A 19,867-nucleotide genomic window follows, 5' to 3' on the forward strand; every position below is an offset into this window, starting at 1 on the left:
AGTCACTTGAATATTTTTAAACTAGTTCAAAGTCTTGAAGTATTGAAATAAGATAATATACATATGTATACACGCTCCATCTTATTGTTGAGAAACCGAAATCGATGTGTGATCGTCTATTTTATTTTAGAATCGCAGAAAAATCAAAAACTTGACGCTTTTGCGGAGAAACTGTTCGTGATCTCATTTACCTAGCCGGCATGTATTTGTGCAAAGTAAACACTGTACGAAGATAGAACTTTATGTTAAGGTACGACGTATGATAAAGCAGAATCTCGGAAATTTCAGCTTTTTTGAAAAACTATTCTCAATTCGCCAGTTTCTGAATAAGAGAAAACAAAAATCGAAGATGAGTTGAGTGGAAATACCACCTCACACGCAATTTTACTCAAGTGCAGTAAGACATGTGCTGCAATTGCTCCAAATTTATGCTTCCGCAAGATAATTCGAACCTTGTATAAATAAGTATACAGCTTGGTATCCTGGGTGGTCGACCAGCCGGGAAAATCAGGAACGTTGAGCGAATCGTTTGATTGTCTCATTCGATTACATCTATCAGTGTAGAACCCAAGAATCATCGATGCTCTTTCCAGATCCCAGTTGTTAATCAATTTTCATAAGTAACAAAAAAATAAATGAATAATAATAATCGAATTAAACTCATTAAATCAAAAGCTGCGATGATTTGTGGTGTATTTAAGAGGTTACTCGCTCGTCTAGCCCAAATAAAATCTGACAGGAGTTCGTATTATAACGAATAATATCTGTGAATGAATAATAGGTTTTTATATTTCTTCATATTTTAGAGAGCACGTCTCATACACAAACGTGTCTAACTTGTTCATCGGACCTAAAGCCTGACTATTTTACGTTCAGGTTACAACAGTTTATATTAAGAAAAACTTGAGACTCGCTGATTTGTCAACTTGAAAACTGTGACAATATGATAATTAATTCAGGCGGCTGCCGTTAACGGTACTTTCTTTTACACTGTCTTCTTTAAACTCAAATCAACATTAAATTTCTGCAATATACATATACACGTACATTCCATGGGGCATTCCATGACATCTCGAACAAAAATCTACGTCGATGTATCAGATTAGCTTTATAATTTTTTGTATGAAAGTACATGACGAAACACGCAATTCCAATTTTTTTCAGAATTTTTCGACCCGGTGTACCTGAAGTATAATTTAAGGACTTGAAAAAAACCCAACATTCTAAAATCAGAAGAAATGTCAAAAAATGTTATAAAAGATAGCCAAATTTTTGACACCTATTAGAAGATGGCGACTTTATAACTTCAAAAGATGAATAAGAAAAATGAAGATAAAAACAAAAATTATTTGAAACAAAATATAAATATAAACATCATCATAATATATTTGATTCTCTATAATCCTCTAAATAGACATTTTTCGACCCATTGTATAAAAAACTCTTATGTTCATTCTTATGTCAAAAATATACTCGAACAATAATAATTTTGTTCTCATTCATCTTTTGAAGTTACGAAATCTTCTTCTAACAGGTGTAAAAAATTTTGTTATATTTTATAAGATTTTTCAAAAAATTTTCAGATTTTTAAGAGTAGGATTTTTTTTCAAGTATTTGAATTATAGTTGAGATATGTTGGGTCGACAATTTCTGAAAAAATTGCAATTGTGGTTTTCATCGTGTACTTCCATACAAAAAAATTTAAAAACTAATCTGAGAAAACGACGTAGAATCTTGATCGAGATATCATGGAATGCCGCATAAATATTTAAATATATATATATATATATATATATATATATATATATATATATATATATATATATATATATACATGTGTATTATCGTGACACGTGTTGTAACATTCTATACATGACTTTTCTTCGCATCATCACAGGAACCGCAGTGATGCCGTTCGTTACTGGAGAGGCCGCGATAGACGACGTCATTCTTGTATCAAGTAAGGAGAGCGAGGTTGCAGTGCTGTGGGTCAACTACCTTGTATCATGCTTTGCGCACATAAGCCAACAGCAAGGGCGACCACCCTTCAAGTAAGTTTACTCCTTATACCATAGACGAAGTTATACCTCTGTTTCAGAGAAACAAAGTCAAAAGCAAAATGGTAACGAGACGTAGAATAACAAAGACGCGTAATATCGCTTTATGTAACGCGAGAATGTTTTACGCATTTTCCATGCGTGTTTTCCGTACACAAAGTATCCGTTTCTATGACTGTCGAGTGAGTTTGCGAATGCGCATGCGCGAAGTGTTGAAAAACCACTTTCCACGTCCTAGGAGTGAAAAGTGGTATTTTCTGTACTGCGCGCATGCGCTGTTGCAAACAAATCTGACATTACGCGACCCTAACCTCAATTTCGTGTTCCGTGAAAAAACGCATAAAATACTCTTGTTATATAAAGAATCGTGTGCATCGAAAAGGTAACGAGGAGCTTTTAAAAGATTCGAAAAAAATCAGTGCTTTCGAGAGTCAAAACAATCATGTAAAAAATCGCGAGTCAAATCGGTGAGGTCAAAGGTCTGACCCGGGTCGATTTGACGTAGAATGCCCCGAATGTAAACTCACCCGTTGCATTAGCTGCTTTTTACTCAAGATACAAAAAAACCGCTGGCACATTTTTAGTCACGGTGCTAAAAAGATGTAAGCATTTTTTCAGTAGCTAAACATGTTACGCGAATAATCTGCACTCAGAAGTGAAATCGCGAAATGGTATCAAAGCTTTCATCGTTTGAGTGTTGGAATATGAATTGAACGGGTACCTACTCTACACTTACAGTATTATATGCAGCATATTTTAAACCAAAGGGTTTCAAGTTCGAGGAGCATGTATAGTAGGCGTATGATATAGCTGTATGTAGGAGAGCTTGGAACAAGGTTTATTTTATCTCTTGTACTTGGCAAGCGATTCCAACGCCTAGCGTGCTTGCCGGTCAACAAGAAAGAATTTCTGCACGCTGAGGAAGCGGCTCGAACTCGCATATTTTTAGATGGGAGTATATGAATGAACGAGTGAATGAAGTTGCAACGGACACGCACGAAGAAAGACGGAGGAGACTGCGAAGGAGAAAATTAACTACCGACATTATTCGCATACTTACAGTGCTTGTACAACGTACATCGCAGATTGACCTAGCAAATTTTTCCTCTTCAATAATCAACTTTTCTTGAAATGATACTTATTGTTCATATTGTTCGGACTGTGATTTATGCGAGTATACGTCATACAGATGATTCCACGAACATCCGTCTCAAGCATTCAAAATTGTGTCGGGCAAGGCTGCTATCGATGGACCGACTGAGAACGATTGTTAATAAAAATTAGATTTTTTGTCAGAGAAGCAAAAGTAATAGACGTTTTCATTAAAACCTGTTTTACTAAAAGTTTACACGTGAAAAACATTAGCGTTAACCTTCGATTCGGCAAAATTGATTCGTACTGTTTGCACGCAGTCCAATCATACAACAACCAGTTCTTCGCTGTACTATCGAAATAATAAACTTGAAACAATTCAATGACGCATGTATAGGCGTAGATAGTGAATTGATGAAGAATGAATCGATATTTAAAAGTTATAAAACGTTACAAGATTGCCCTTACATTAGTACGTAGGATAATGTTATCACTTTGAAACTATTACAGAATAAGCAAATATTTTTTGTTTTTCATTACACAGTTCTTCGCGAAACAAGACGATCCATCTGATTTAAATATATAAAAAGGTAATAGAAAGTAGATCAAAAATTTTTTTAATGCACCTGCTCCTCTTTACTGAATATCACAGACAAAATAAAACATAAAATTCTTTGATTCTCCATGCCTGTGGACAATGAAACAATATGTAAATTGTTTACATTTTCTACGTTGTCTACCGTCTTTCAACCATAATAGATAATCGACATCACAAAAAAAAAAAATTAAACTCTTACAAATAGCAAAACCGTCTGTTAATTCTAAATCAAATGATGATAAGATAAACATCTTTTTAATGCAATTGTGAGTAAACCACAAAAGAAGCTATTGAGAGACTCCCTTGCAAACTTCAAAAATAAAAAGTAATCACGAAAACAAAATGAAACATCAGGCAGACAGTGATTCAGTCATGAAAATTCGTAAAAAAAAGCACATGATTAAACCTACGATCTCCGAGTGGGATAACAAAAATAAAATAGTTTATATTATTTCAAAGAGTGGATCTTTGACTTCAAAACCATGCAAGTCGATTGCGCAAAAATTAATGCTATAAAATTTCAAACATATAATAATGGTTCGACAAATTTGGGTAACCTAATTGTTGCAATACAAATTAAACCACGTTAAAATACATTCGGGCATGTTGCTGAATCATAGAAGATCGGAACACACGTAGATCACTACAGACATCTCGGACGTGATGAAGGCTTGCATTCTTGGTGGTAGTATAACTTCCAGTAAACCATGTACTTGACAAATTGGCGTGAATGATTACATCGGCACAAGCACAGATTCATTCTATTTTTCAGAATAGTTCCAACTTTTAAAGGCTGTGAAAGATTGATTCGAGTTTCCTCCCAAAATACCAAACGCTCTTATTCATTTTCCGTTACAAAAAACACCGTCGTTTCAATTCTATCTTTTATCATGCCGATTAATAATTTTTCCTATCAGCTCACCTCTTTCACTAAAATGCGATAGTAAATTATTATCACGCTTATATTTGTAATTTTTTCAGAGTACAGCACGTGACCGTCGAGGAAACGAGGACTCCAGAAGCAGAGGAGAAAATAAGCGCGGCTCGTCTTCGGATAATCGTCTTGTGCCCGAGCCTTTTGGAGTACGCAACCTCGAATCCTGCGCAAGCAGCTAGCCTCTCGAGGCACTTGGTTTCGGATAAGGTCCTGGCTATGATGCTCGGGGTTGACGACACCCACATTACTGAAAATCATAAGGCCGCCCTGGTCTCCTATAACGAGTGGAGAAAGTTCTTCGTCAAAGATAAAGATGAAGATTTTGTAGGCGATCTTATGAGGGCGGCAGTAACAGTTCTGGGAACTTCGGCGTATCAAACTTCGAAGACCGACCAAACGTCCTTCTCCATTCTACCAAAGAAAGTCAAAATGGTTAGTTGCCGGCATCGATTTATCGACTTTACAATTTTTTTCTGAACGTAGATAAGTACTTGAGGTAGTCGACTGATCGACTTGAAAATTTAAGAAGTCGTTCTCTTCTCAATATGCTTATTTACACGACATACGTTACATCTACTAAAATTTAATACACTTTTGCCGGTCCCTTTCACGATGTAAAGAAGATAAAAATATTGTGTTCGCATTTGCGACAGCGAAAATTTAGTTTACCCAATTATCAAAGAATTCAATTATTCATGCGTCATTCGACGATCAAAAATAAAGATTACTTCGATTAGCAAACAGGTAAAGTCATAAATTAATTAACTGTAAAGCGAGTGAAAAAAATTCAGCGATTGGACTGTGAATTGCGTTGGGACGAAATTTATGCACAACTGCACTACGATTTGATTCTTCACGATATCATGAATTGGTTGGCGCCTGAGTCGAGTGTTTAAAATTTGTGCACAGGGCCAGAGCAGAGTGATCGCCTTACTGAACGACCCTCTCCAGCCAGAGGACGTGGTTACAGTGGTAGTTGACAGATGCGGAGAAGCCATAGTCGTGTCGCATATGAAAAAAAGAAATCCCTATACCCTCCAATTCTCTATACCTGACAGATGCCTCGAAGTTTCCATGCTCGTCGGCGTTAGGATTTCCAAGAACGGTGAAGCTCTGGGCGTCCGACAAGTCAAATGCGAAAGTCGCCTGCGGGAGTTGGATCAAATTTTAAGGGCCAATGACAATCCTCTGGAATTCATGTGCCAGGTATGTGTGCACCTGCAAATCCTCCAACAACAACACGTTGTTCGCTAGCAAATCGCCAAGAAAATTATGTAAATGTCAAAAGTTATATTCACCTCTCTGTTTTTTTCCACGTTACGGAGGCAGCCTAAAAAAAAACCTATGAAAGAAACATCAATCTTGTTTGTCCTAGAAATATGTACGAAACTACGTTTTTTCATCCTTCAGTATCAACTGTTCGTATCTGCATTTCGAAATTATGTGATTATTGGGCTGGAAAAACAAAAATACGTGTTTGAACCCATCAATGTTTAAAATTTCGAAAACACGAATTTTTCCGTTTATTCGAAAAACGACTTTGGCTAATCTGAAAATCGGTTTTTTCGGATTGTACTGAGAATAAAAATTGCGCGCAGTGTCACTTCCCCTTGACTGTATCGAACTATTCTTGATTCTCTTAATGATTTACGTCCTTGTTACTTTGTTCATCTTCTTAAATTTCAGACTCTGGGCTTTAATTCGGGAGACCGCGAACAGCTGGACAATTGGATGGTGCACGCTTTTCAGCGAAACTTACCACCTCATTTTAATCTTCTGTCAAGTCCCGCTGGAACTGTGCCAGCTCACAAAAATCAGACGAGTAAGTTTACTCACTTTAGGGAAATTAGTTGATCAGAAAACAGCAGTGAAATCCACCTCTACCATTCTCAATGAAAGCTAGCTACGAAGTGGCTTGACCCTATTTCAAATATCTTTCCATTTCCAACACCGATAACTAATCAAGTGTGTATGTGCAAAAAAATTTATCGCACTATCTGAAATTTTTGCCTCCTTTTCGCGGAATGTTTGTTGATGGTAATTTTTGTCCTGTAAATCTACAGCAATATACCCCATGTAACCAAATACCCCATTTTTTGCGGTTTCTGCTTTTGCCTGATCAAATACCGGCTTTTGTTTCTGATGAACAACAAGAATAGCGCATTGCAGAAAATTAGATGGCAACATGTGCTTTCAGCAATTGAGATCAGTTGAAATTGATAGTAGCTAGATAGCAAAATTCTAACCAAAGCAAAATTCACTCTCATGTTGCCAGAAACTTGTATTGATTCTTAGGCAACTTGGTGTTTCAAGTTTTTGAAGAAAAGTGCTATACCGTACTTAAACAAATAATGAGCTTTGTTGGAAACTGTTTTGATATTTTCTTTCGCATGTGAAATATATTTCCGAGGATAAAGCTCTCTTCGAATTGAAACATTGAAGTTGTCGAAATTTTATGACATTGTGAAAAATGATTGGAATGGATTTTCTTAACTACTACTAGCGTAATAAAAAAATATGGATTTGTCTCGGCCCATTCTATTTTGCACGGGATTCATCGCATGTAATACAAAACCAAATCTTTTTTTCATTTTCGGACATGTCTGATCGAAATCTACCTAGAATGCATAGTCGGTAAGATAACTCCTTTATGGTTCAGGCATGGATTGTTTATAGAAGCTATTTTCTTGCTGAAGTACTTATTTCCAGTACTCGTTACGATTTTTCCGAGGTTAACTCTCAAGTATGATTTTCATCTAGTATACAGTCATTAATGAATATAACTTTCCGAATTTATATATAAAGTTGTATGCTTACCATCTTCCTTTAGAAAAATTAGCTGTTGTTATACATTTTTTCGTGAAATATTCAAAAAATAAAGCATTATTTTAACGAAAATCTGTCACATCTAAGTACAAATACAAAGTGCTACTGATTTTTTGATAAATATTGCAGTTTCTTTTCCCTTTTTCTTTCAATCGTTAGTTCACCAATCGCTTTGCAATTCATTTGCAATTCTTTCACCGCCTTCATAAATGAATAAATGCATGTTTGTACGACGTTAGAAAATTTAATAATAAAAAATTGAAATTTTCAGGTCCTGAAGAGACCCCGACGCTTCTTCATTTCGCAGCACGTTTTGGTCTGGAGAAATTGGCTTGGCAACTTCTAGATTGCCCGGGCGGTGACCTAGCATGTGACCTTAGAAACGTGTCGGAGTTGACACCAGCCGATCTTGCGGAACAAGCTGGCCATACGAAACTAGCACAAACTCTTCGTGGCTACGTGGTAGGCTGACTCTATACCCAACATCTACGTAAATACAACATCTCCCTTCCTGTGTGCCTGCACATTTAACCTTTTTCCTACTATTCAGTCACTCTATGTCGCACGTTCCTTATTTCATGGCCATTGGAAGAAAGCTAAAAACATTCTTAACGACAAAATTTAGAGTGCTGGTTTCCCCAGTGATCATCAGGAATCTGGCCGTCCGTCTCTGACTTGGACTGAATTGCTTCGGTTTTAAAAACATAAAATTGTTCCTTACTGACGTTCTTGTTCATGCCATTCGGTGTCACTCAGAGTAATCATTTTCTCTTGTTGAACAAAACCACACGACAATGATAATTATGAGTGTGAAAGTGAGCGCATATCTATAAACGTGACGTTGCAGCACTAACGAAAAAACTTCTCATTTTTCATTGCATGTTTTGGACATCATGCCATCTCTTCATCCGCTTCATCCACCTCGCAGCAAATGAACGAGTTCACTAACATGTACACTTACCTGAAAGTCATGAGCGAGTCAACATCGACACCAACGCCAGGTAAACAATTGAAGTAACTCTGGTTTTATTTGAAAAGTATTCTTATTTCATCCAAACTTTAAGAAATATTTTAAGATTGAATAAATCGGATCGAAATGAGAAGTATAGTCAGATGAGTAGCTCGTAAAAGTTTAAAGATTCTTGGTCATTTTGGATAATTGATCCCAATCGTCAGTGAAAAGTAATACACGCTGCTGCTAACAGAACCCTCAGCTAACCCTTGAAGTAGGTAACAACAATCCAATTGTAATTTCACTCCGTCAGGCAACCACACCCCAATTCAAGATAACGAGGATGAATACAGCCAACCCAGAGCTTTGAACGACGTGTATATGGTACCCCCAACAGCTAGACCGTTGACTTCCATAGTCACTCACCCATCTTCATGCCCTTCTTCAAGCACTGTAGCGGATTCAAATATGGGCGACTACGCTATAGCACCGGCACCGACACCAGTGCAAATCATACCTCCTCCGACAAGCACGTCGACAAATGGACTCGATCTTCCATTTCATGGTTATATGGAAATGCACCCTGCCAGTAAGTTGAATTGTTATTTCATGATTGGACAATACTCAATCGACATATGTGAAAGGATATTCTTTTTCTATGAGTCTAACGATAAGGGTAATTTACAGGTTTCAAAACTCCGGCTACACCAACACTTTCTCGGTCCAACTTTGCATCCGGCAACTCAGGGACCTGTGAAACAGTTACGGAACAAAATCGGGACGAATCAACACCGACGCCAAGCTTATCAGGGAAATCAAACTTTGCCAAACCACGTGAACATGCGGGACCACAAGATGAGCTCCTTGAAATTATACACGACTTCAAAAACAATGTGTTCACGATTTCGGAGGTTGAAAAGCTGGTAGATTCTTGGAAGAAACGTAACGACGTACAACAGAATTTTAAAGAGAAAGACAGGCAGTTGATGGCGATGCGAGACGAGTACGAAATTATGCAGAAACTATTGAGGGAAAAAATGAAAAGGCCCACACCATTCGATAGAGTACGAAAGCTGTTCGGTATTTCGAAGAAAGGTCAGTTTGCAATGAACTTTCTGCATCTTAATTTGAGAAATGTATCAACTTTTCCTACTTTTTTGTATATTCGTTCACAGATACAAAGGACACCTCTAGTGGAGAAGAAATACCGATACAAAATAAGAACGTAACTACTAATACCCGCCGACCAGTCAGCAGTTTAAGTCTTCACAGCGTATCGAGTAAGTAAAACTTATGCCAAAAAGTACACTCCCGCATAAGCAGCAGTCTGACTATGAGAAAACTGTGGTATTGTTCTTGATGTGATGAAAATAATACCGATTTCAAATACATCTTTAAATATGACCAATGCAATATTTTCGAAAAATAGACCTGATTTGTGATGTCAGATTCTTTACATTTAGTCTATTTTCTCATGTTCAATCACATGTTTTCCGAAACTCACTCCATCATGACTTGTTTTTTAGACCAATGATTCAGATATCTTTATTTCCCGACAGCATGTCGCAAAGTTTCTCCAATCTGAGTCGATCTTTTAATTACATATGAGTATTCAATGCAAAAACTGAGCTTAATAATAATGAACAACTTTCGTACGAATGAAAAAAGCTTTGTATATATACTTGAAAAGTAATGGTAATTGGGTAATCTTCAAATTGCGAATTATAAATTATAAAACTAACACCTATATCAGCGCAACAAATGGTTAATTCGCCTGACCTCAATCGGCAATTCTAAATTCATTGCGGTGCGAGCAACATCAGAAATACGTCAGTATGTCCTTTCAAAAATTAAAATTGACAGTAACTAAACAGCAAAATGCCAATTGAAGCAAAGTTCACTCTCAGATTGGCAAAAACTTATTGTATTTGACCAATAAAACTGATTGTATAATAGTGTATGTCCGTATGTTGCTTTATTTATTCTGTAAGATAATATTTATCCTCCAAACTATCCACCAAAGACGGTTTAAGTGCAACTATAATTCATGTGACTACAATTCCTTGATCAGGAACACAATGCTATCTTAGCTAACCAGTCTCAGTAAACCACTTACATATCACGCAATATAATGTCTAATAATGTCGCTTCACAGTAACATTCAATTACATTATTACAAAATTTCATCTTAGAATTATTTATGTACTAAGCGTTTCACAATTACTGAAGAATTTATGACACCAATGTGAGCATTCAAGAGTTTTATCAAACCTCACAACGTTTCTCTTGTTCCGCAGGTTCGTCTTCATCAGGACGCATGAGTATGGTTAGTGAATGCAGTGGAACGAGCCTCGGTGATAGTGGAACTCATTCTGATCCCGAGGATCGAAAAGTAAGTAAAAAGACCCCACGTGTGTCGGCAATCCCGTATACGATTGGATCACTTAAAAAGAAAAATGTCCAATACCTGATTGAAAAGTGCAATTTTCGAATCCTGTGGTGTGTGCGTAAAGCGTCCCATTTCCACATAGTGCGGAAAACACACGTTGGCGCATGCGCACAATTGAAATGTTATATTTTATACACTAGAGCTTTCCTTGGCGCGTGCGTACTTTTGAACAACTCGATTTTACGCAGTGTAGCATTGAGCGTAATTGGTACCTAATCTTGATTTTACGCACTGTCATTGGCATCTTCGTTGCTTTTCAAACACCGAACTCTAACAGTACTGGAATTCGTTCCTGCTATACTTTGGCGTATAGATCAAGCGAGCCGAAAGAGATAATTTGGCAATTACGGCTGATAGTATTTTTCTCTGTCTAGCTACGTTGCGCACGCGCACGTCTAATCTTGTATAATATATACTCAAAATTTATTCGTCAACTCGGTCACATTTACCCGAGTTCAGTGAAAGACAAATAATAATGATTAACTTGAAAATTGAAAATGAAAAAAGTAGGATATTATGTATCAAGGGCGGAAACAACGCGATCATGAGTGTGATGCTTTCCGCTTGACCGAAACGAGAGTGGTAATCACACGTAGAATCGCCTTCTATCCGACATGTAGACGATTTTTCTTGTCCTAGTCCTTTTGAAAATTCGCCTTTCGTACATGAGACGTGGGTTCATCTAAACGACCAATTCACGCACGCTTCACATGCACGAAAAGCACTTTTTGAAGGACGGTTGGAAAAAAATAAGTTTTTTCACTGTTCTTGATAACAATATATTTATAAAATTTTGAATTTTTCACATTTTCTGCAATCCACATTTTTTCCTTATGAAAGTGACTCCTCCTGCCTTAAAATACGTCCTCGTTGAATATTCCATTATAGATGGGACCGAAGATATTACTTATTGAGTTAGTAGACGGCGCGTTAACTTTTCAAAGAAATTGAATATTTCGTAATTCTGATAAAAAAAAATACCTCAGCCGCTTAAAAAATACAGGTCTTCTCTTTTTACATATACATCATTTTCGTTAAAAAAAATCGATTAAATTACATTTTCAATTCTTGCTCCTTTTGGTGTTAAATTCCCCATATCTATGTCGCTTGTGATTTAAATGAAAGCCAAATAGTCATCGTTAATCAATCAATTAAAAATTTGTGTAGCGTTCCAGCACGGACAAAGAAGAATCAATATACTACGAAGTCCCTCCAGCACCGCGTCCATATCCGCAAAGGTATTCTCCGGTTCGTTGCGGCCCAACATCAATCAATTCAATCGGTACAAACAGCTTGGGCCGAAGACCACCACAAACTGCCGCGAAGCCATCGCCGGAAGCGTTCTACATGACCTGCACTCCATCCGGATTACCAATTCACTGTGTGTACTTTACCTTATCAGATTTATGTCATCACAATTAGATCTGAAGCATGGATCGCGGTTGAGAGGCGAAAAAGTGTAACTGTTGATTAGAAACAGTAGAAGCGTGATTGGTTCGAGTCTGTTTCAGTCTCTGTCTTTTATGTCACACTGTTATCACTTTCTCCTTCCAAACAGCGGTTACATAAATATTGGACGAAATCAACGTGACACACAGTCGATCCTTCAAGTTTTGCTTTACCATTTTATAGCGATCGTCTGCAGAACCTTCAATTAATTATGACATAACTACGTAACTACGCATTGTATTCTTTTACCGTCGTGTATTCTGGTCTACCCATAAGAAGTAATTTCTTTATTCGCAATCTTGCGTGTCGTGGCCTATAGAGTACGGTGACTAGGATGAAGGATTCATGGGATTCCATGGATACAGATTTTATTTCTGAATACTTTATACGCGTACATTAGCGTGCAGGTACCATGAGAAGAGAGAGAGGAAAAAAAAAACACCTCTTAAGTAATTATTCAGGCAAAGTTTTTCCACGTAAAGTGCGCACGTGCAAGTTAAATTCTTGCTGCGTAATTGAAATGACATGACTATTCATGATGCAACCGATGTAGTGTTCGTCAGTGATACATGTGTGAGTGACACTTTTTCGTTATTGGTTATTTCTAAATCTACATTTTTACAATCATAAATTTGCGATGAATTTTTATTGCTACTTTTCATGCTTATAAAGAAAGGAATACGCACCTTTGCGAATAGTACAAGGCATTAAATTTTTCGAACAACAGGTATGAAAAGATGACTGTCGTCAAATTGACGTAGAATTTCAAGGCTGGAGAAATAATTATGCAATATGTCTATTTCAGCCTTCAAAGCAGACGGGACACCCAGAGAGCCAAAAACTCCCATCTCGCCAACCGACCAGCCTGATTACCTTGATCTTCCAACGAGAGAATCTACCAATGGTAATTTGAACGCAAAACCTGTTTTCGGCAACACGGTAACTCCTCCACCAGGGATGTGCATTCCTACAGAGTACGTGAGCAATCAACAACAGAGGCAGATCACTCGAGAACAACCGACTTTTGGGCAACCTGAACAAGGTAGTATCTCCGAAAAAACAGTTGTCGGAGGTGACGAAGAATACGTCGAGTCGGATGTAGTCACAGAAGCTTTGACCGGTGATACAGGACTCTCGGACACGTCGGACCTTCCGGAGTACGTCAACGTCGAAGTGCCTGCGACGACGACTTTGCCGTCCGAGGTGAAAAAGTTACCTGCACCTCCGATACCTCCTCGTGTTAAGACGTGAGTTTCGATATTGTTTGCAAGAATTATTTTTATTTTTTTTTTTTAATTATTCTACGTTTACAATTCGAGTATTTTTTACTACCAAAAGTAAGCAGTGGGGAAGGATTTATTCGATTCAGTGACGTTTTGTTCAGGGTTTCACGCGCGAACCAAATTGATCGAATATTTGAAATAAAATATTTCGAAACTTGACGAGTTATCAACTGTTGTGTGTAACTTTTTTTTAAATACACTATAGCGATATGAAATTAGAAGAAGAAAAAAATAAGAATATAGCGAAACCTGCTCTGCCATCAAGTGCATGATCGAACATGCAGCTGGTTTTAGGCTCGTTGAATTTGATTTAACGCGTCGAACTGCCAATTCCTAGAATAAACTTATCTAGTTTCTAAGGATATCAGAAATTTCACATTTTAGTGTCGGTTCCATGAAAAAAAAAAAACACCTGACTCTCTGCCCGCTTCAATTGTAGATGAAATCTGCCCTACGCGGATGACTCAGGTTCAAATTTATATTCAGCCCGTTGAAATTAGTGGCAAAATCATTGCGTAACGAGAAGTTTATAGGTTTTCAAAAATAAATCTATGCTCCAGTAAAAGGTATAATAATATCGCGATAAAATTGAATCCCTGATCGATAAGCTGAAAATCAAGTAATAGATCAAATTGCCTACATTACAATATCTTCTGGAACGCTATAACTTCTTTTCGTTTAAACAATGTTATAAGAAAAATGTAATCTCTCAAGAACTGATTTAATACCGCAGTTTTTTTATGTTATTTCGTATAGTAGTTTGGAGACATTGTTTCGTCACGGAAGTCAGTTTTATTATCGGCTGCTTTATCAGAAATTTTATGTGCTTCATAATTCCTTGTTTTTTGCTGTGATCTCTAATTGCTTTTGAGCTGTACATAAATTATGAATACTGTAGGCTACTGTAACCGCACTCTGAAATTCTTGTACTGCCGGAACCCTTATCGACAAACCTCTCTCATTACACAACTCCTTATCTTTGGCTGCTTTTGATTCTGGAAACCGTTAGAGCGGTAATCACTGAATTCAACGTACGTACAATAATACTGTTCCACTATGCTATCCACTCTTCGTAACTGGTACCATTGATGTCTAATTCTGAAACTATTTACCCTCGCTTGAACGGAAGAGCTTAAACCCCATAGAACACTGACATTTCGCATTGAAAATAATTATCCTCCATTTACGCTGAATCAACTGTATCGACTCTGATCAGTATGACGAAAAGTATTAATTGGGAATACTTTCCATTTGAATATGAAAGAGATTATTCCAAATCTTGGTTTACACATTCCCGAGATTAGAGGAAAACTGTCAAATGTCCAAATAGGATCCGAAATGTTTCTCTTATCGTATATTTTCCGTATTACTGTAGCATTTCTTTCATATAAATGCAAACAGTATGAATAATAAACGTGGACAGCAATAACTAAATCTCTACCCATACCGTGCAAACCATCAGTCGCTGTCAACAATGAATTTCGTAAGATGTACTCTTAGATCACGTGATTTCGGTAAGGTCCGAAAAATAAATTGCTCTTGTTTTGCTTTAAAAAGCGGACATAATTTATTATATTCTAAAATGTTCAGAGTGGGTTGATTGAATTTGGACATTTATAAATTTTGTATATATATTCAGAGATTTCGAATTTTCGGAATAATTTTGCTTCAATACAAACGTAAATTTTTCTTATTGTTTCATGTTATAAGGTGCACATTTTTAAGTGTATCCTAAAGTTTTCACGGAGCAATGAAAATGATATTACAATGAAATCGCTAGAAATATTTCAGGGGCATAGAATATGTTTTATATATACTCATAAAATTCATCGTTAATAAATATTCCATTATTTATCTACTCTAAAAGTTTCAGGATTCGGTCCTAAATGTCTTCTCTTTTCGATAAAAGCAATTGACATCTGTAATTTCTTTAATTTACCTTTTTTATGTTACGATTATAATTATCATCTCATATTCGTCCCACTCTAAAAACTTAAACATACACTCGAATATTTGTATTTTATATTAAATTATTCACTTTTTGAAATAGAGAAATAAAAATCTTTCATTTTCCGGGCCTTCGCATTTTGCAACTTTCCGAAGAGCTGGCTCGAAACGGTCTTCAAATTCGAAAATATCACACTGTTTCACATAAAAAATACATTACGTTACTTTGTCATTCATCACATATTTGAAAATATTTATATCGCGTTCGATTACGTTTGGGTTGGCGAAACACGATGGTTTTTTTCCTGCTGCCAATTGGTACTGTAACGAATTGTACCCAAATATAAACGAACGCGACGTCACTCGCGGTAATTAATGCAATACTTAGAATGAGAATCGAACAAAATTCCTTTGCAGTGAATTAAATACACGTTAGTCACTAACTTCTTGCTTAGACTGACTCATAAGTACCGTAGTTGATCGTAATTATTGCATTAACACGTTTTTAATCATATTAAGATTGCACATTTGCAATGGAAAACTAAAAGCTTAGTTTGTATTTTTTAAATGACCTACGTTTTCTAATTCGCAATAATATGTTTTTGTGTTTTAGTGTTCGTTGAGAAATGAAGTATGTAACGTTTGACAAAGAAGGCATCTCGCAATGTGTAAGTGTAAATATATTTTCATAGCATCTAAAGTGATTATACACCTATACGTATGTACATAACTATTTATGTTTTGATTCAGAATTATTTAATTGCAAGAAAAACCAAACACGTATCTCGAGTTGAAATTTAACTCTTATGGTTTTGCTTGTGAATTTAATTCTAGAAATCAATTTTGCACGCATGTTACATACCTTTTAAAATACATTATATAATTCCGCTCGAAATGCAACGTCTTTGTCACGTGTAGTAAGTCTTTGAAAGTGGTATTTCTGTAGCCATACAAAAATATAGAAAAATATTTAATCTTCATGAACGATTTCAAATCGTAATTCAGTTTTCCGTTTCAGTATAATCACAGTTATTAATAAAATGAAAATAAAATTATTATAAGAAAGAAACGGATAGATATTGCAAAGATTACGGGTTCGATCGAGAAAACTTTTTCATCGCGAAATGTAATGGGATCACGTCAATGTGGTAATTCGAATTACGGTGCTGCAACGAAATCGATTGATTTAATGCACCTCGTAAACCGTTCTGCACCGATCTAGTATTAAAAAAATATCTGATTTGCATTCTATTAGTACGTAAATATAGAATATTATATTATATTACACTTATATTAGATTAATATTATACTCGTATTACATATTACACATTTCGCCATAGTGACGTAATTATTCCGTTAGCGGAGTGGCTCGTTCTTCAAGTATTTCAATTTCTTTAATCAAGGAAAAATAATAATTCATGAATAACCAGACATTAGTGAAATTTGGGTATTCAGCAGCTCATGCAAATGATTTACAGAAATGCGAAAGCAAATTTTTTACTGGACATAAATCGAAGCGAAAATTACCAAAGAATTCGTGTTAAATTTTCGGTCGAAATACGTCGAAAAGAATTAAATTCGTAGCCCGATGGAAACTAAATTTTTGTTCGTAAATTGTCGCTCTTTTGAAATAATATACCACGAAGAAAAATAAGACCACATAAAAGGAATAGCCATGTCCGGTAAATATGGTGTAATTTCGCTACGGATGGCTGATTTTCTCATAAAAATATTCAATGAATACGTAGTAAAGTTGAGAACATGTAAATTACCAAATACTTGGACGCGTGTCCAAATAGATAAATACAATGCTAGTGAGCACCAAATCAAATCTTTTGACTCTTGGCATACCTACATGAAAATATATAGATTTTGTATGTATAGAGAGAAAGAGAGAGAGAGAGAGAGAGAGAGAGAGAGGCGGAAAGAAGGATTTGCCAAATATTGTAAATAGTTTAACGTAGTCTTCATAAATTTTTTTAGTAAATAATAATGAGAAAAGACTCATTGATTTGTTAACTTACTACGGCTCATCCTATACCGAGTCCTATGCGTATTTAGAGCATGCATAATTAGTTAACTTACGAACTAAATGACATATTTCTACTACTCCTGCAACCGCTGGGGATCGAAATATGAAAATTGTTCCGTTTTAGGACGTCCTGGAATGGGACGTTAGTGATTAGAAATTTGTATAATTAATTGCAATAATTTTTCGGACGTCTTCTTACATCAATATTGAAAATTTTTTTTTTAATCTTGTTTCCTTTCATGAAATTTCATTCGGCGAACACAAAGCCTCTGCATACTTCTGCACGATTCTAATAGTACCCCGGTTGTAATACCGATTACACAATTATTTAGTATTTTTGTATAATGTATTTTATTTCATACCTGTAGATGCTTCTTCCAAACAACTGCTATTATGTAAAGCGTTTGGCGGAAACAATGCGCCTATATTTGAAATTTGTTGAACAGAATTAACGATCGACGTATAATCTAATCACTGTCAAATTTTATTCTAATTACGCAATTTTAGTTTCGTATGAAAAAATATGCCTTGCGCTATACAACTCATGAACATTGTTGTACGCGATATAATTATTGTAAATCGTAATTATTCACCAGCACTTCGTTCTAGTTAGTACACTTTAGGTATACATCATGATAATATTCGTGCCCTAGTACCAACGATGCATTTATATCTACGGATTCTTTAGCCATAAACGTGAGCCGCGATAATTATTATAGCTATTTCTTATTAATGTAAGAGAAAAAAATGTCTCTATATAGATACATGCCTTCGCGCTCTATATTATACAGCGCTAATTTATATTTATATTTTCAAGTACATAATATACTATATATATTATATATGTGTAAAATTTATTGTCGTATATACGTTAACTGAAAATAGAAAGATGCGAAAAATTTTCCCCCAATACTTCAAGTTCGTGTTTATTCATGTAAATATCTCTACGGCATCGAGAATAATATTTATGTTTAATGCTGCCTATAGCAGACGCAAACACATACATAATGTATGTATGCAAATGCCTGCATAGAACAAGCGCTATACCTTTATATCTTTTTTGCAAAGTTATAAACCCATGACACAATATATACAATTTATAAAACTCTCGCGTTTTTCAAGTCGCGCGAGACGTGTGTCTTTTTAAACATTAATCAGTGCCAGTTTTAAGTTTCGAAATGTCAGGTTTGAATGTCAAGGTTTTCGATTTTGTACCTATACCCTAACGATACCAAGGTATAAGATCGGTTGCTTTATAAACTTCTGAAAACAACCAAATACCAATTTCAGATTCAGCATCCCGATACATTTTTTTTACAATATCTTGTTCTTAGCTTTCTGGATCATTATTTTTATGTTTAGAATTATTCAAAACTCATTTGGGTTTGATAATCCGGCTTCCAAGAACCGGGCAGTAAATATTCAACTCCCTAATTTACACTTTGGTAACTCATCTTTACACGTAAATTCCACACTGATGCAAATTGCTATTCCGAATGTTCAAACTACTGTAAAATTTCGATGTAATAAAAGATTTATCCAATTCTTAAATATTTCACAGGTCGAGATTTCTTGACAAATGGCCGGTTATGTTAAAATTTGACAATAATAGTGATTTGCTTTAAAAAAATGTGTTCATAAAAAGTTCTTACATTTTGCCAATCTCATAAAAATGAGACTTTTGGCGTGTACAACTTCTTAGAGGTGTCGAGTTAAAAGATTAAAAACGTTTACTTCTTTGAAATAAATTACATTGTAAATCTTTCTTTATACGTTTGACAATTGAATATTTTTTTTATTTATACGTCAATTAACCAGTCAACTTCTATTTCAACTTTGAATTCCAAATCAGAAAAAACCAACACTTTTATCATTCTCCAAGTAACATCAATTCAAACACCCAGCATGATTACTAACGTATTTACTTTCCTTATTGTTGCAATCAATTGTTATACATTCAAATATACATTTTTCTCACATCAATTCTTTCCCCTCCCTCCATTCCCTGATTTTAGAGTAGCGACGAGATCAAACCCAAAAGTACTCGAATTAATAACTTGGGTGGGTATAAAGCTACATTTGATAACCGCTCGTAACACAACCATGTTTTTTTCTTCTTTTTCCCGTTACGATGCCACTCTGTGACTATTAAGGATGTACTGATTATACATTTTCAACCAAAAGTAAGTCTCGTCGACAATATTGAATATTTTACGACAAGATAAAAATCGTAAAGAAATCAACC

The 19,867-nt window shown here is 35.7% G+C and overlaps 1 protein-coding gene across 4 annotated transcripts in view; it reads left to right on the plus strand.

The window, feature by feature from the left end:
- LOC124301101 (phosphoinositide 3-kinase adapter protein 1) overlaps positions 1 to 19,867 on the plus strand; it is a 70,839-nt gene that overhangs the window by 47,228 nt on the left and 3,744 nt on the right. For 3 of the 4 annotated variants that reach the window (XM_046755798.1, XM_046755823.1, XM_046755817.1), the window contains 13 exons: positions 1,898 to 2,051; positions 4,729 to 5,116; positions 5,594 to 5,890; positions 6,371 to 6,506; positions 7,782 to 7,972; positions 8,439 to 8,511; positions 8,776 to 9,051; positions 9,150 to 9,557; positions 9,638 to 9,742; positions 10,760 to 10,854; positions 12,079 to 12,292; positions 13,166 to 13,607; positions 16,204 to 19,173. In XM_046755798.1, coding sequence (XP_046611754.1) covers positions 1,898 to 2,051; positions 4,729 to 5,116; positions 5,594 to 5,890; positions 6,371 to 6,506; positions 7,782 to 7,972; positions 8,439 to 8,511; positions 8,776 to 9,051; positions 9,150 to 9,557; positions 9,638 to 9,742; positions 10,760 to 10,854; positions 12,079 to 12,292; positions 13,166 to 13,607; positions 16,204 to 16,213 — 2,789 coding nt within the window. In that variant the 3' untranslated portion in view covers positions 16,214 to 19,173. Of the gene's footprint in view, positions 1 to 1,897; positions 2,052 to 4,728; positions 5,117 to 5,593; positions 5,891 to 6,370; positions 6,507 to 7,781; positions 7,973 to 8,438; positions 8,512 to 8,775; positions 9,052 to 9,149; positions 9,558 to 9,637; positions 9,743 to 10,759; positions 10,855 to 12,078; positions 12,293 to 13,165; positions 13,608 to 16,203; positions 19,174 to 19,867 lie in introns of those variants that run through there. The other variant, XM_046755806.1, reaches the window with a different exon arrangement.

The sequence above is a fragment of the Neodiprion virginianus genome, chromosome 1 (genome assembly GCF_021901495.1).
Source record: "Neodiprion virginianus isolate iyNeoVirg1 chromosome 1, iyNeoVirg1.1, whole genome shotgun sequence".
Taxonomy (NCBI): Eukaryota; Metazoa; Arthropoda; class Insecta; order Hymenoptera; family Diprionidae; genus Neodiprion; species Neodiprion virginianus.